This window comes from Oryx dammah, unplaced genomic scaffold (assembly GCF_014754425.2).
Source record: "Oryx dammah isolate SB20612 unplaced genomic scaffold, SCBI_Odam_1.1 HiC_scaffold_10, whole genome shotgun sequence".
Lineage (NCBI taxonomy): Eukaryota > Metazoa > Chordata > Mammalia > Artiodactyla > Bovidae > Oryx > Oryx dammah.
The window spans coordinates 65,776,018-65,794,305 of NW_024070194.1; the positions used below are offsets into that span (position 1 = coordinate 65,776,018).

Genomic DNA, 18,288 nt, shown 5'->3' on the forward strand with positions numbered 1-18,288 from the left:
TATCTATCTGAGTTCACAATTATTTTATTTGTCTTTCTCTTCTACTAGACTTCAAGCTAAACAAGAGCCAGGGGAGTATTTTATCTGTAGAGCTTAGAGTAATGTCTTCCACATTGTAGACACTGAATACTTGTTCAGTGCGTGGATGAGTGAACGTGAAAGGCACAGTCCTTTATACTCAAAAATTACTCACATAATTTTTTTTTGTTTCTATCTTTGTTTTCTTCATCATGCAGATTCTGTTAGCTTGTTGAAAATTCAAGATACAATTCTTTCGTATGAAAGATTAGTAGATTTTCAAAGAAGCCACTGTGAACTACTTAGAAGAGAATATTTGAGAATGCAAAGTAAGGTTCGTGGGGTACAGAAAGAGCTGTCAGAAACCAAAGAGGTGACATCACAGTTAGAGCATCAGAAAGTGGAGTGGGAACGAGAGGTCGGCAGCTTGAGGTACTGTACGTCTCGCTTTTAAAGAAATATGTGAACTGTTGTTTCCTTTAATACTGCAGAGATGTAGACATGTTATAAGGACTAACTTATCCTCTAGGATTTTACAGGGGAGAAAGTGTTACTAGTATTGTGGAGTGTGAAATTCTTGGAAATAATATAGCAGGTTCCTAACAGTGAATGCTTCTAATAACTTAATGCATATTTTTCCAATCATTATTTTCATGACCATGCAGAAGTCCACCATAATGGAAACCCCATTAAATATTTACCAAATTGACTTTCAGTTGTTTTTCACTTTTCTGTATTCTATTTAATACTGCAAGGAACACCTTTTCTATAAATTCATTTCTACCTTTCTAATTAGGTTGAATACATTTTATTTAATAATGTCATATTGTTTGGTTAAAGTATGAGAACTTAAAAAAGGTCTGTGATCTGTATTTCTAACGTATTTTTAGGAAAGTTTATATTACTTGACATTCCCACCCGCAGATAATGATTTTATGCACTTTTATTCTTAACCCTCTGTCGGAAAACAGTGACCATTATTAAGGGCTTTTCATTGTATTCCCCTCACGTTTACTATTTTAAACATTGTGAAGAGGGAACAAAAGTTATTGCAGCAGTGAATAATCTCATGATTTTCTAAGAAGAGCTTTAAATTTTGCAGATTCACCTTAAAGCAAGAAGAAGAGAATAGAAGAAATGCCGATATGTTGTATGAAAAAATGAGGGAGCACTTAAGAAGAAAAGAAGACGAATATAGTAAAGAAGTTGAAGTGAAACAGCAACTAGAATTCACTTTCCGAGCAGTAGAGATGAAATTGAAGACTGAGAGAAATGATCTGAATCAGGTAGAGTAATCTTTGGTGAAAATTTCAAATTTCTAACACGATTTCATCAATATTATTTATAATATCCCCCTTTTAAAAAAATACCATTTTGTTTAGTGTTATAGGAAATTTTAGGTTAATTGTTAAAAACAAAAGAAAAGAAATTCAAAATTCCCAATGTAACAAGGCTGGAAATAAGAATTGTATGATCCTGACATGCTGGGTGCACTTTTTCGAGCAGAGGGAGGAAGAGGTCACGTCAGTAGCTCACACAGTAGATCCTGAGAAAACCACAGGGTTGAGAATGGTGTAGAAACTGGAGGTTAAGCTCGCAGCCCACCTCAGGCAACCGATCCTTCAGCCTTGATGGACCATTGGTGCGTGAATAGGCCGAGAAGAGAAGGGGCACTGGGAAGGACCATCGTGCCTAATTTTACATCAGGTTGCCTCTGGCCTTCAATCTGGCAGGCAGCTGAGGGTCGTGCGCCCCCTCCCTCTGTGCCCGTCAGCCCTCCAGGCCACCTGCCCCATGAATAGCTCAGAGCTGGCTCCAGCTTTCCCAGCTGCATTCTCCCTCACAGCAGAGTCCTCAAGGACAGGTGTTAACTGGCGTCCTCGAGAGGTGCAGGAGTTTTTTTCCAGCAGTTGGTAGAAACCAAACACTCTTGAAGTTGGTTGTCCTTCATTCTGCGGGGTTCTCGAGTGGCATCTCAGAGCAGAGGAATTTGCTCCCACACCTGATGTCCCTCTCAAACATGGACTGAGTCCCATCCCCGAGGTCCTAGCAGCAGATCTCCCACAACGAAAAGCCCTCGGGAAGAGCTCGGGAAAGTAGTATTTGTAATTGGGCAGTCAGGTAGTGACATATGATGGCCTCATCCCAGGAGAGGCCTTTAATATTTTCCATAGGAATCGATCTCAGATCTTTTGTGACTATCTCAGAGGAGCCGGGACCCTGATTGTGGTTTAGGCAAGGAAGACTGTGTGTGGTCCACCATCGACTGCGCTACCCGACCAAGTCCCTCTGCTTCGGAGTGAACGTGTCGGTCACTCCACGCACGTCGTCACCTTCAGTGTCTGAATCAGAGTCCGTTCTTGGCTCCACTGTCATTTCTTAAACCAATACCCTATCAACCACCTTTTCACATCATTTACTGTTTTTCATTTTTGTAAAAACTGCGACATCAGTTGTAAAAACGCTTTTGAACACTTTGAAAAGTTGTTTTCTTTAGAACAACTTTGCCTCCTCCCCAACACCAAGAGTGGGGTAAAAACTCTTGCTACTAACAATAGATATTCTGGGTTTTGGTAATGATTTGACTTCCTCGATTGATCACTAGGTTAGTTTATCACTTCCCTTGATGGTAAGGAGGAAACTATATGCAGTTCAGAGGCCACATTTTGGATGTCATTCTTCTGCTAGTGAGAAATTGAGCACTTTGCTCTGTGAGTGTTCTGTTTCAGTACAAGGAACTTTTGAAAACAGTGGTAGATATGCCATAATATATATTTAGTGATAGTTATTAAGTGTTTTTCATTGTATTTTCCCCATCTTACTATTTTAAACATTATAGAGAGATAATGAAAGTTATTGCAGCAGCAAATAATCTCATAGTTTTCTAAGAGCTTTCTAAATTTTACCTTATTTAACCATTAGTGTATGTACCATGAATGAAATAGGAAGCTTATTTTGTATTGATATGTTTGTACTAGAGACATGTGGTTTGATGTAAGAAGACTAGTAGAGTCCAGAGACCTGGCGAAAAGGCTGCAGCTTACTCATATTTTTAACTTTTTCCTTTCCAGAATCACCATAGCTAATGAGTTAATTAATGTTTGTAGAAGTGCTTAATACAGTTGTCAATAGGTGTAATTCTTGTAATTGCCTATTAAAATGTTAGAAGGTAGCATATTCTCAAGGAGGAACTTTTTGTATAAAATTTAGTCAATTTATACAGTTAAGGCTCTTACTGTGAAGTAGATGTATAGGCGGTATCAGATGCAGTGTTTATAAACCTAGCAAGTGGTGTTGTTTATTGAATTATAGTTGATTAACAATATTCTGTTAGTTTCAGGTATACAGCACAGTGATTCAGATATATATATATATATATATATATATGTATATGTGTGTGTGTATATTATATAAATAGGGCTTCCCTGCTGGCTCAGACTGTAAAGAATCTGCCTGCAATGCAAGAGACCTGGGTTCAATCTTTGGGTTGGGAAGATCCCCTGGAGAAGGTGGAGAAGGCAATGGCACCCCACTCCAGTACTTTTGCCTGGAAAATCGCATGGGTGGAGGAGCCTGGTAGGCTGCAGACCATGGGGTCACTAACAGTCAGACACGACTGAGCAACTTCCCTTTCACTTTTCACTTTCATGCATTGGAGAAGGAAATGGCAACCCACTCCAGTGTGCTTGCCTGGAGAATCTCAGGGACGGGGGAGCCTGGTGGGCTGCCGTCTGTGGGGTCACACAGAGTCGGACACAACTGAAGTGACTTAGCAGCAGCAGCCTGGAGAAGGAAACGGCTACCCACCGCAGTATTCTCGTCTGGGAAATTCCATGGACAGAGGAGCCTGGCAGGCTATAGTCTATGGGGTCGCAAAGGGTCGGACATGACTGAGTGACTAATACACATACGCACTCACACACACACTCACACGTACACACATATTCCGTTTCAGATTCTTCTTGCAGAATATTAAGTGTAGTTCTTTATGTTGTACAGTAGATCTCTGTTGGTTATTTTACATCTACTAGTGTGTATATGTTAATCCCAACATCCTAATTTATCCCTTCCCCTATCCCGCTTTCCCCTGTGGTCACCATAAGTTTGTTTTCTGTGTCTATGAGTCTCTTTCTGTTGTGTGAATAAGTTCATTTTAGATTCTACATATAAGCAGTATGATATAATACTTGTCTTTGTCTGACTTATATCACTTAGGGTGATAACGTCTAGGTCCATCCCTGTTGCTGCAAATAACATTATTTCATTCTTTTTTATGGCTTACTAGTTTTCCATTATATAAATATTCCACATCAGATGCAATTTTTAAGTATAATCAGATCTATGAATCGTTTATTTTAAGCCTTCTGGGTTTGTTGTAGTTCAGAGAGAAGCCTTTCCAGTTCTGAGCTTTTTGAAAAGTCTCTTGGGATTTCTTTTTGACTTTCATGGATTCATTGTCCTCCATTAAATTTGTGAACCTTCGGGAATTTATGCTTGTATAAAGTCTGAGGATTGTATTGAACCTTATTTTTTCCTGTTGGAGACACACTTGGTGCAGTCTTTTCATTGTATAAACATCCAAGTTAGTCTTTCATTTCAGAGGAAATCACGAAATGTCACTTTATTGAGTACTAGCTAAAAGTCTCCTTTGTTTCACTTAGGTTTCTGTTAGTTGTGAAAAAGCAAAAGACCTGTTGCACAAAAACCACATGCTGCAGGATGAACTTGCCACGCTGAGACTGGAAAGAGACGCCCTGAAAAATCAGCACCGGGAAAAGGAAGAGAACTATTTTGAGGACATTGAAATTCTCACAGTAAAGAATGATGATCTTCAAAAGGCAGTAAAACTGAGTGAGGAAACATTAACAAAGACTATATCCCAGTATACAGGCCAGCTTAGTGCTCTGACAGCTGAGAATACAATGATAAACTCTGAGCTGGAGAATGAAAAAGAAAGCAAACGAAGACTGGAAACGGAAGTGGAATCCTGCCGTTCTAGACTGGCTGCTGCCTTACAGGGTCATGATCAATGTCAGACATCAAGGAGAGACCCGGAACTTGCCTTCCAGAGAGCAAGAGACGAGTGGTTACGCTTGCAGGACAAAATGAAGTCCGATATGGCTAATCTAACAGATAACAGTGAGACGCTTTCCCAGCAACTTTCTGCAGTGGAAAGTAAATCCAATAAGCTGAAAATCAAGCTGCAGCACACAAGCGATGATCTTAGAGAAAAGACTTTGGTGTTAGAACATGTCCAGAGAGACCTAAGCCAAGTAGAGTGTCAAACGCAGGAAATTGAACAGAAGTATCAGAACGAACAAGGCAAAGTGAATACATACCTTGGAAAGCAGGAATCCTTAGAGGAGAGATTATCTCAACTCCAGAGTGAAAACATGTTGCTCCAGCAGCAACTGGATGATGCACGAAACAGAGTCGACAGTAAAGAGAAGACGGTCATTAGCATCCAAGATCAGTTTCAGCAGATCGTGAGAAAACTTCAGGCCGAACGTGAGAAACAAGGTCTGATGCTGGAGGAAAGAAACAAGGAGTTAATCAAGGAATGTAATCATTTAGAAGAGAGAATGCATTGGTACGAAAATGAGAAAGCAGAAGGAGAAGTGAGTATTCAGAAGGAGAAGTATCTCAGACTTCCTGAAAGAAAGTTCAAAGTGATTCTTGATTCTGGCTAAATGTTGAATCCAGTTGAATATAAAAAATACACAGGCTGTGAATCTGTGGTCTCTAAACCAGCCTAAAAGTATACCTTGTATCCAGCAAATAAAAATTAGACCAAAGAAATCCTTTACTTTGAGTAGGGACATCATGTCGTTTATGAAATGTTAAGAGATTTAGTTCTAAATTGTTAACATAGACAGGTACTAGTAATTTACTCTTTATTAAGGTAATAATTTTAATCTTTATGTTACCACATTTCAGTATCAATGGTGAAACAGATAAATGCTCAAACCTGAAATGAGTATTTCTAAATGAAGCTTCAGTTACCTGGATTATCTTGATAGTCAATTCCAGGTCTCCCAGAGCCTGTATTTTATATATCATACTTTGGCTTCAGCAGCTTGTCATAGCTTTTTGTTATATTTGTTGGTACAATTTTATTTTTATTCATGTCAATTTGAGTTAATATGGGAAACATTTTAGCCTTGAATCATTTATTCTTAAAGCCTCTCAACTCTTCAAATGCATCTACTTATCATTAAATCATAATTTGGGACTCAGGTGGTGAGCTTTAGCAAAACTATTCTTGATTTAATCTTCCCACTGCTATTTATGATTTACTTTCAGAGAAAGAAATGGCAACCCACTCCAGTATTCTTGCCTGGAGAATCCCACGGACGGAGGAGCCTGGTGGGCTACAGTCCACGAGGTTGCAAAGAGTCAGACATGACTGAGCGACTTCACTCACTCACTTTAACATTTTTGCAAGCAATTTGCTCATAATTCTCATTTTAAGTATCAATTACTATCATTTGAATACAAGCTTGTCCTCTACAAATGAAGGATGGCAGGATTCATGAGCAGCAGGAATGGAGTGAGTCAGGAGAGGGTTGTAGGAGCTGCGGTCTGGAGGCAGGTGGAGGCCAGGTTATCAAGGCTCCTCGAAGGCCATGGGAGCAACCTCATGTTTTAAGTTGCATTTTTCTTTCATATTGGAATATGGTTGATTTACAATTTTGTGTTAGTTTCAGATGTACAGGAAGTTGCTTCAGTTATACACATATCCATTCTTTTTCAGTTCCTTTTCCCAGGTAGGTGACTACAGAGTATTGAGTAGAGTTCCTTGTGCTCTCCAGTATGTCCTTACTGTTAGCCAAGGGCAAAGGTGGGGAGGAGGGATAAATTAGGAGTTTGGGATTAACATAGACATACTACTAGATATAAAAGAGATAAGCAACAAGGGAATGGCCTCATTTTTCTGCTGAGGTAGGAATCTGTTGGAAAGATCTGAGCACTGATTGGAATATGTGAAGATCTCTGAGTTAATCAAAGCTTCTAATAAAAAAGGAAAGGAAAATGTTTCCACAGTGTGGAATTTTCCACCACATGTGCCACCTACACACTCATTTCTTTCTGGACGTGAGATGGGGCCGCATCCTTTGAGTAACTTAGTATCAGGAAGGCTGGAGGGTGGCCCCTTCCGTGTCTGTAACCAGATTCAGTGAGGAGGAAAAAGAAGGTGAGTTGCTGTCTGTGGTGATAGTTTTCAAAGTCCATATGTTGGAGTTATCTATTGTTAACATAACGTAATAGTAAAGTGATTGGATAAACTCAGTGACAGAGCATCTTATTAGGCAGCTGTGAGACAACTTCAGCAAGAACTGGCTGACACTGTAAGAAAGCAGGCTATGTCGGAGGCTTCACTGAGGGTCACGTCATGTTGTTGTGCCAAGTTAGAAGCTGAGGCACAGGATTTGAAGAACAATTGTAAACTACTACAACTACGTCGACTCACAAGTCAGGTATGTATGAAACTGAATGTGTTAACAGTTAATATGTAGGATAAAGTGTTTTAGGACACTCATTTTCACGGTCAGCTTTCTTCTGTATTTTTGTTACAAGTAACTTACTACAATTTTCTTATCTTTATAGTTCACTTGTTCCTTAAACTCTGACTTTCATCCTGCCATTTGCATTATATTATTTTTTCTTCTATTATTTACTCTTAGGAAAGTTGAGAATTGTGCCTCATTATACACACAAGTTGAGAGCCTTTTTTTTCTTTGAAACAATACTTTTTTAAGTGATAACTGTATTACCATGATGAGGCAAGCCAGATTAAAACCAGAAGATAATATTAGTTTAATGGAATGTTCAGAATATTATCATTTCTCGTCTTTCCTTTTGTTAATGGCTGTAGAGTTCTGTATATATTTATTTCATGGATTTCAGAATAACTTGTGCAGAAAGGGTATTATACAAACCAGTTGAAGTTTAGGCATTGCCTTCTTTCCTTTTCATTTTAAGTATATTGTAAAAGCATGGAGGTACTCAGATGGTGTAGAATACGTACATCCAAACTAGAGAATTAAGAAGATTATCTGGATCCTGCCAATGGATTTTTTTAAAAAGCTATTGAGATATAATTGACGTATCATAGAATTCACCCACTCAACATGTGTAGTTCAGTATCTCTTAGTCTAGAGAGGTGTAACCGGTGACTACAGTCAATTTTAGAGCATTTCCATCACCCCCTAAAAGAAACCCTGCATCCCTTAGCCACCACCCGCGTGACCTCCCATCTCCCTCCGCCCCAGGCAACCCCCAGTCTACTATCTGTCTCTGTAGACATGCCTGTCCTCGGTATTTTATATAAATGGAATCATGCAGTATGCTCCTTTGGGATTAGCTTTTCTCATTTGACGTCATGTTTCCGCGGTTCATCCATGTGATAACAAGTATCAGTTCTTCCGTTTCTGTGGGTTGTCAACAGTAAGCTAAGCCATGTATCCATCATCACTAGATGGAGCTCTGGGTTGTTTCCGCTTTGGGACTAATAATAATGCTGTTGTAAACACTGATTTCCATGATTCTGTGTGCACATGTTTTTATTTCCCTGTGGTTGGATCTTATCCTCAGATTTCTTCTTTTCTTGGCCCTTGCTCTCAGACTGTCCTTTCTGTTTTTACAGTTTCTTTTCCTCTTGGGTAGTCCTTCATTATTTCAGACCTGGTGCCCAGTCTCTCCTCCTTCATGGAGCTTTCGTGACTGTCCAGCTCTTTGAGCCTTTTCACATTAGCGCTTGTTACCTAGTCTCTGAGGAACAGTTTAGCCCCTAATTTTACACTGTTGACATTTCTTCCATGAGGGGGAATCTTGACTAAGTATACATTGGTGTAACGGAATATTTATTGATGTGCACAGCACTTGTCTTGCATAAATGGACAGTAACAAAGGATGACAAGAATGAGGCATTTTTTGTTGTTGCTGTTCAGAAAAATGTGTGGGTCATCTCTGTAAACTGTTAGGAAATGGGATTTCTTTAACTTTGCAAATAATTCTGTTTGGAATGCAATTCAAATTAGCAAAAAGTCTTTATACTTCAGAAAAAGGCTTATGGGATTAGAATCCATATTTACAAGATTTATTAATTAGAGTCTTATTCTCACAGTCTTCTCGGAAGGATTTATTAACTTAGCCCTAGATACTCAATACAGTATCCCTCAAACTTCTTTAAAATCCTGGGATATTAAGATGGGGGGAGGAGTAAGAGACATTCTACTAAGAGGTGACTTGTAATCATTTTATGAGGAAAGATAGAAAAATATTGTAGAACAATAAAAGTGCAAAATCAAGTGCAATTGCTGTGTGACAGAGATGACAGTGAACAGTATATGTTGTGACTCTGGGTGGTGTGAACATCTTTGCTGATTCTCTGAGTAATCCCTGGTCCTACATTCTACAATACAGATACCATCGTATTGGTTTCATCCTGGGTTTGAGTTAGGCTGTGCTCAGTCCACTTTCTTCGTTAGCAAACAATATCATTTTATTCCTGAAGACTGATGATTTTCCCAGCAGAGCTGGAAACTGCATCTTCCAAATGTCTGCACCTGGATGCAAAAAATCAAGTTTTTTAACAGGAGTTATAAATCTATGAAACTAATGCAAAAGAAATGTAAGAAACTAGAGAGAAGAAAAAGAAGTTGGAGCAGGAAGTAGTGAACCTCAGAAGTCACATAGAAATGAATATGATAGAACACAGTCAAGTAGAGCAGTATCAACAGGAGATTGAAGAAAGAGCAACACAGGGTCTCGTAGAGAAATTAAAAGAAGTCAGCCTATTTTTGCAGGTTCATTTGTTGATCTGTCATGTGCTTGAATTCAGTTTCACTGTACATTACATTTTGGAGGTATATAGCTTAGGTGTTTCTCTACCTCCCATAGAGCAGTTAGTTTTGTAGATTTCTGGAAGGAAGCGGGGAGCACTTGTTTTCCCTATAAAAATTTCAGTCTCCATCACAGTTATCATTAAACTGACCTTTCAGAATGATTCTCACTAGAGAATCCTTTTACTTATAAGACCAATTGGTAAAAAAACAAGACCATTAGGAAGAAAAGAAAATATTGTGGTTTAGAACTGGTACCATCCTCTTGAATTATTCTTTAAGTTGTCTTGTTCAATTTTTAAAATTTTAAGTTGATCCTCTTATTCTTTGAATTATCAGATTATACAAGTACTACTCTTAACAGTGATTCCACTTTAATTTTATAATTCAGATTTAATTCACTTCACAAACTTCCGCACTTTTTTTTTTCACCTTTGAAATCGCTCTCTGAATCACTGACTCAAAACTAAAGGGAACAAGTATAATTTTCCAGGTTAATGATTATTTTAAAAATGTTATCTTTTTCAATTTGCCTTAGACGCAAGCTGGATCTCAACAGATGGAACTCAGAATTAAACACTTGGAATCTGAACTCTCCAAAATGAAAACTTTGCAAGAAGATTCTAATAAAGCAGAGTTGGAAAAATATAAGCAACTCTACCTAGTAGAATGTGAAGTTAGAAAGTCACTGGAAGATAAACTAGACAAGTAAGTCAAAACACAGAATCACAGAAACTAAATTTAGTTCATTAATTTGACTCTAAAGAATAATTTTTATAGAGTGGGGTACATGAGATTAGTAGGAAGTGAAAGCTAACTAGATGGTCACTGCTGAGGTCACCTTAAGACAAGCTATTAGTACTGTATCAAGTTTTTCCACACTATGTAAAGGCGTACTTATGAAATAGGGGAAATTAACACATGGGTTAAAGGCAGGAGAAATCACAAAGTGGCTGAAAGTAATATAGCGACCTGACTGAGGGGTGGGAAGGATGGAAAGGGCAGACCTCCCCCCTGCAGTGCCTCGTCCAGGTTTCCCTGCCATCTGAAAGCAGAGCACTCCTAGGAAGCCTTCCATAAGCCAAGGCAGCAGGGACGTCCTGAGGACACATTCTGCTGCTTGATACATAAGTGAATATGCACAAGGGAGGCACAGGTGCTCCCGGTCAGGGTTCAGGGCTGTGGCGACTTGATGCTGAGATGTAGGGGTGGCTTCCGGGGAAGGAGCTCAGTGGGGCCAGTCTCCCTGCTTGGGGACCGCGATGCCTCTCGCTATAAAACATACACTGAACACTGTTTAGAGTTTTGGCTTTTTAAATGAGAGCAGAAATTGTCTTCAGATTTTTTTTTTTTTTTTTGGATCATCAAAAACAGGTACTGACGTAGGCCCTTCGTAGAAGTGAAGTAACATAAAGTGAACTTTGGAAAAGCAGGGGATACTTGTAATTCTTCTTGGGGCTGTTTTAGCTCTTTTCAGCCTCACCCTTTGACTTTCTTGTCCTCCCTTGAGATTGTGGCTCTAGGTGATACCTCAGAGCCAAAAGCTTAATTTCTCTGAAGTCATGAATGAAACGTGTATACAAGGGTGGTGAAAGCAAATGCTTGAAAGTGGCTTTGTGGGATGGGGTGTTTCTTCATCCCTGAACTGTTTCCTGGAGGCAAGTGTGTCCCAGAGAGCAGCAAGTGTCACTGTGAGGCCACCTCTCTTTCTCTCTGATGCCCTTTCTCTCCTCTCCCAACTGTGACTTGTTACTTGAGGAGCCCCAGACACGTGTGTACTTCTTTAGAGCAAGGTGACAGCTATCATTGTTTACAGGAGGTCTGCTCTGTGCTTTCAGTGTTCAAACAGTTTAGTGGGACATTCCATTTACTATATGGCAACTTAAAAAAATGCAGATAATTTAGGGAAACATGAATGAAATTGGTGTTTTCCATCTTCCCCAGGACTCATGAGAGGCTGGCCGTGATCAGGACCAAACTTGAGGTGGAGAAGCAGCAGAACAGATCTTTATTCAACACTGTTAGCACGAGGCCAGTCCTGGAGCCCCCTTGTGTTGGAAATTTCAATAATCCTTTAGTGCTCAACAGAAATCTTACTCCAAGAGTAGGGTTTTCTACCTCAATTTCATGCCCTTCGAATAACAACATGGAGACTTACTTGACCGAGGTTAGTTCTATTATCTTTTGTTCACTGGGTTTCAGATTTCTGATATGAATGATCCTTGTTTTTAATTTGGTGAACTTCTGAGTTGTTTATTTGACTTATGCACAGTAAGTAAAAGCTTTCATTAATTGTTCTAGTCAAGGAGACATTTCATGATTTTTTTGTCCTAGATCTCTTGTTTTTAAGAGATACTTTTTAAATTTCTTGAAAAGCTGCATTGAAATTCTACTTTAGAAATGAAATCTTATTGCCTAGTAACTGAAAGTATACTTGAAGATGTTTGACTTACTTTCTAATTGATTTCACTTTGGCAGTGGTTCATAATCATTTCCAAGCTTTGCTGCACCCACCGCGGTTTATCTACCCCTAAGCATAAATGAGAAGGCGATGGCACCCCACTCCAGTACTCTTGCCTGGAAAATCCCATGGACAGAGGAGCCTGGTAGGCTGCAGTCCATGGGGTCGCTAAGAGTCGGACATGACTGAGCGACTTCACTTTCACTTTTCACTTTCATGCGTTGGAGAGGGAAATGGCAACCCACTCCAGTGTTCTTGCCTGGAGAATCCCAGGGATGGGGGAGGCTGGTGGGCTGCCGCCTATGGGGTCACACAGAGTCAAACAACTGAAGCAACTTAGCAGCAGCAAACATAACTGAATCACTGGCATCTAAACACTAACCACATAGGGATGTTTTTTTATTTGAAAGAATCCTAGATAAATCCTTTTTATGAATTAAACAAACTTATAATACTGAATCAAAAGATTAATTTCTGGTTTTAGGTTAACATCTTTTGTTATTTTCTTGTACAAGAGTACATCTTTAATTGCTATTTTACTTATAGAATTTTGATTTAAATTTCTAAACACTATCGTGCTGAGCAGTTGTAGGATGATTCTAAATTTGCAGTTAATGCAAACATTTAAAAATTATAAATGAAGCTCACTTTATCTCTATCTTGACATCATCTGGATGAATGGTATCTGAGATAGCAATGATGGGGAGTCTTTAAATTGCAACCAGTTTTCATTGTGTAATCATTGTGGTTAAAATATCCATTTCAGTCAGTCCACACGGGTTTATCGTTTTGATGATGTTTTCGTGATGTTACTGATGCAGAGAAAAGTAGCCCTTGTTAAATGCAATCTCAACCTGTTTTCTCATTTGGCTTCTTGACATCATAGAAGAGCAATCTAAAGTTTCTTTGACAGCACTGTGGCTATGTTGGGTCTTAGTACTTGAGAGCCGTGAAACTGGAGGACGTGCTTTAGCTGTGCGGTCACAACGGGCCTCCGAACACTTCATCCCAAGTCAGACACTTCCCCACGCAGGCCTAAGGGGAGGAAACAAATGCTTGACCCCCATCCCAGACACAGGCAGCCTACTGCAGACCCATGTTCACGGTGCTGTGGGCACATACATCTTTTCAAAGAAGAGATTTGGAACCAAGAAAGCACTTCGTCGTTCCTTGTCCCAAACTCACCCGTTAGCTAAATCTCCTCTCTTCTCATATGGAGGGTAGGAGTATAAGTGCTCCCCTTAAAACTTCAGGCTGAGGAAATGCAGTTCAACTGTAATTTCTGACCAGATTTAGATTATAATTGAGATTACACTCATGCTTTTTGTATAAACTAACTAATGATGACAGCTTCGGATAGAAGTATGCTAGACAGTAAAGACAGAGAAGGCGATGGCACCCCACTCCAGTACTCTTGCCTGGAAAATCCCATGGATGGAGGAGCCTGATGGGCTGCAATCCATGGGGTCACTAAGAGTCGGACATGACTGAGTGACTTCACTTTCACTTTTCACTTTCAAGCACTGGAGAAGGAAATGGCAGCCCACTCCAGTGTTCTTGCCTGGAGAATGCCAGGGATGGGGGAGCCTGGTGGGCTGCCATCTATGGGGTTGTACAGAGTCGGACACGACTGAAGCGACTTAGCAGCAGCAGCAGCAGCAGACGGTAAAGAGAGATCTGTTGCGTGTTTTAAATTTTGTTCTAAAATAAAATAAAATTCATATATATATATATATCTATATATATATATATCTCATGGCTCCCCTTTCTCTTTGGAGCAGTTCTTCAGAAGTATCTGAGAGGCTGTCTCCCAGGTTCTAGTCCCTAAAGTCCCTGAATAAACTCATTGCCCTTGCAAAAAAAAAAAATTTTTTTTCTTCTAAATAACCCAAAATGTGGATAATTCATTGTTGACTGATTTTAGTTAAACAGGTTTTATCTGGAGGAAATGAACATACTTTTAAGGCTGAATCTCTTCAGTTTTGGCCTGCTTGATTCAAATAAAGATTTTTTCCTTCAAGTTCCCTGTCCTGTTTTTAAAAAATATTTATGCTTTCTAAATTAACTATGTCAACTGCTACAAATAGGAGTTTGATATTGATTAATTCTTATATATGCATTTCAAGCACATAATTTAGTTAGAAAGTAATGTCATACCCCAAGCATTGTTTAATTATATAGAAGGATTTATATATTCATTTTGTCTATGTTATAGTTAAAAATCTATGTGTTTTTTCTTAACCTGAGGAATTAGCTGGCACAGGACTCAGTAAGAATGCCATTGGCTTTGTTACTTCTTTTGTAGAATTAGGAACTTTGATTAAATCAATGAGTCTCATACCTTACAAAAGTTTTTTCTTCAAAGAAAACAACCTTTCTTCTAAATAAACTTCTGCACGGAACCATGTTATATAAAATGGAGACAAGTATAGAACCGTTTAGCTAAAGAGTGGCCAGAGCCCCTGCAGCGGTGACTTCTCTGTTCCTCACCCCTGCAGTGTCCCCTGTGGGACCTTCCCCTTCTATGGGACGTAGTTCAGAAACTAACACTTACGAGAGAATCCTTCTCGCTAAACATCTTCAGAATTAAATCTTGCTGGCACATTATTTTCTTGTATATCATTTTCTCACCTTTCTGTGTTTTCGTTAAATGGAAAAGTTTAAAGAAAATAACAGATGTGTTCTCCTTATTAACGTTCGACTCAAACTACTTCCTCCATTTGAACAGGATCCTCACCTAGAAATCAAAATAAAGACTCGGAAGTACATATTTAGGCCAGGAGCTGTTAGGGGAGAAGATAGTAATCTTGTGGGTCATTCCGAGGATTATGGGTCATTCCCTAATTCTCTGAAATCATGTGTGCTTGACAGACTGATATTATTGTACTTTTTATCAGATTAATCTAAATAGCATTCCATATATATGTTCTCTGTTATCTATAAGCAGAATAAGTAGGAATTTATTTTTTTATTTATGTGAGTTTTTTTTTCTACTGAGGTAATCTTCAGATTAAGTCTAGTCTATAAAAGTGTTATTTAAAAGTCAAATTTAATAAGTTATAAACATATAACTTGTTTATCTTAAAGATAAATATTTGACTTATTTCAGATGCAGCGGGAGTTGGACAGGAGTATAGCTAGAGAACTAAGAGAAGGTATGTTGCCAAACTGTGTGAATTAAATTTAGACATTGATTTCTGAAATACACTGTAAACAATAAATGGCATCTCTTTCCATTGTTTGGATAACAGATGCTATGTTAAATATTTTTTTAAATACCTAGCTAATGAAAAATGTGAAAGCGTGAGCAGTCATAGTGAAAAATATCCTTCTTCATTTACTCATCATGTACCATAGCTTGAAAAACAGTCTCTGAAGGTCTGTGTATTTCTTTTTATTTCTAGCTGTACCCTTCTTCTACTTCCTCCATCCCTGTGGAGCTATCTTCCTATCCCCTGACACTATTCTCAGAAAACGTGGCGTTCATCAACTTCTCAAGTGCCTGGTAGTGGTTAAGGCTAGGAAACCCAGACTCAAGCAGTCACATTTGTGTAGCTGTCACTTGGTGGGTGACTAAAATTTCTCTGTCACTAGCTACGTCACCAGTTTATGTTTTACCCTCAGGAAATGCTCCAAACACCCACATCAATTTAGGTCCTGCTAAAGTAGTTGGCCTTATCTCTTTACCACCTTACTCTGCTGCTTAGCTCTGCATCTAACCAGCCAGACTGTGTAGGATCCCACAGATTCGCTTGCTCACCTCCGGTCTTTGTATGTGCTTCTCCCCTCTGTCTCTTGTACTTTTTCCTGTCCTCAGGTAGCTACATACATAGCACCTCCACCAAAAAGCTGGCAGTATTGACACAAAGCTGGCTTCCCCTCCTGAGTGTTCCTTGTGCCATCTTTTATATCTTAGTATTTGTGACTCTGTATGGAAATCGCCTGTTTGTCTGTTTTTCCAGTTCAGGGCATATCATTTTTCAGGGTGGACTGGGTCACCTTCATCTTGTAATTCCAGTGCTTGTCACAGAACCTTTGCATGAATACATGAGTATTCATCAATTCACTCAATTGCATGAGTACATGAATGAAGAATGAGAAAACCAGGAGCTCTGACACTCAGCCCCACCTGTGACCAGAAGCAGACTGTAAAATTGCAATCTCGATTAGTATTTTGTGTTGTGTCATCTATAGATATATTTCATTTTTCAGAATACTAGGAAAGGTCTTAGGTTTTTTGGTTTGTTTGTTTGTTTGTTTGCTAATCTTAGTGAACCCAAGTATTTCAGGTAAAGAATGTAATTCTTTCCTTTTCTTTCAGCTGATGCTCAGTTTGCATCTGATGCCTTTAGAGTGTCTTCTCGAAGATCTACAAATGGGTCAAATGTGTGTGATGACCTATTTTTGTAAACAGAAGAACAAGATATACAGATTTGGAAGGAAAAATACATGATTTAGAAAGATAAATAGTAAAAGTTTCTCTACTGGACCATTTCCATGACATTTCGTTGTTTCCCATTAAACATGATGAGAAAATATTTATTAAAGGAAAATATTTTTGTATTATGTGTGTACGATGAAAATTTATATAGCATTTTAAATGATGTTTCTCTGCATCTAACTTACTTTTTAGCAGATTTAAACATCAGCACTGTTGAGTTTTCCATATTCTAAGTGACTGTTAGTCACTCAATCGTGTCTGACTCTGTGCAACCCCATGGACTATAGCCCACCAGATTCCTCTGTCCATGGAATTCTCCAGGCAAGAATATTGGAGTGGGGAGCCATTCCCTTCTCCAGGGGATCTTCCAGACCCTGGGATCAAACTCGGGTCACGTGTATTGCAGGTGGATTCTTTACCGTTTGTGCCACCAGGGACGCCCTTTACAAACTCACACTGAGCCCTAATACCAGCTGTTTAAACAGCACCCAAAGAGCCAGACTTGTCATTAATATTTAGTGGTGTTGACTGATAGCTTTTTTGTATTTTCCAGTTTTTATCACTATGTATAGACCTAAAGATTTAGATACTGCTGTTACGGCTTCCTTCAATGTTTTGATGTATTACAATTGTTAATAGTGGCATAAAACTTACTATATGTAACTTTAAACACAGATTCATAGGCCTTTCCTCATGGAGAAATAAGATTTGCCTGAGTTTTTTGCCTTTTAAATGAATTAACTTTTTATAATTTTTAATTAGAGGATAATTACAATATTGTGATGGTTTCTGCCAAACATTGACTTGAATTGGCCATAGGTATGTGTATGGCCCCTCCTTCTTGAACCTCCCTCCCGCCGCCCTCCCCATTCCACCCCTCTAGGTTGTCACAAAGCACCAACTTTGGGTTCCCTCCATCATACAGCAAATTCCAAAAAGACACATGTACCCAGTGTTCATTGCAGCACTACTTACAGTAGCTAGGACATGGAAGTAACCTAGATGCCCATCAACAGATGAATGGATAAAGAAGCTGTGTATTATTCGACTATAGAAAGGAATACATTTGAGTCAGTTTTAATTGACTTTTGATTTACTTTTGGAGACAGTGTTAAAATTAGAGAAAGTTCCTCTGGATAAATAAGATTTGCCTAAGACTTTTCACCGTATCTTTACCTATCTACCAATCTATCTATTTTTTGCTTTGCTTTTTGGAAAAAGCACCAGCAAACAGACATTATCATCAAACTCCCCTAATTCCCATATATCCTCTTAAGGTACCATTTATCCTTCCTAAATGTTATTTGTTCTCCCATAAGTGCCTCGTTCAAGTCACCTGTTATTCAGAAGATGCCTTTGTCTCCTACTCCCTATCATTTATTAAGTAGTATATCAACTCCCAGGAATTCCATAATGCTGAAGAAGCTGATGTTGAATGTTCTTTGAAGACCTATAAGACCTTCTGGAACTAACACCCAAAAAAGATGTCCTTTTCATTGTAGGGGACTGGAATGAAAAAGTAG

At 38.9% G+C, this 18,288-nt stretch overlaps 1 protein-coding gene across 1 annotated transcript in view; it reads left to right on the plus strand.

Annotated features, from left to right (window-relative positions):
• Positions 1–16,890, plus strand: part of LOC120869252 (ankyrin repeat domain-containing protein 26-like) — a 56,769-nt gene extending 39,879 nt beyond the window's left edge. The window contains 8 exon segments of the mRNA XM_040248434.1: positions 237–450; positions 1,121–1,304; positions 4,680–5,636; positions 7,329–7,496; positions 10,402–10,571; positions 11,808–12,030; positions 15,434–15,479; positions 16,646–16,890. Coding sequence (XP_040104368.1) covers positions 237–450; positions 1,121–1,304; positions 4,680–5,636; positions 7,329–7,496; positions 10,402–10,571; positions 11,808–12,030; positions 15,434–15,479; positions 16,646–16,782 — 2,099 coding nt within the window. The 3' untranslated portion in view covers positions 16,783–16,890.
• Positions 16,891–18,288: the final 1,398 nt, after the last annotated feature.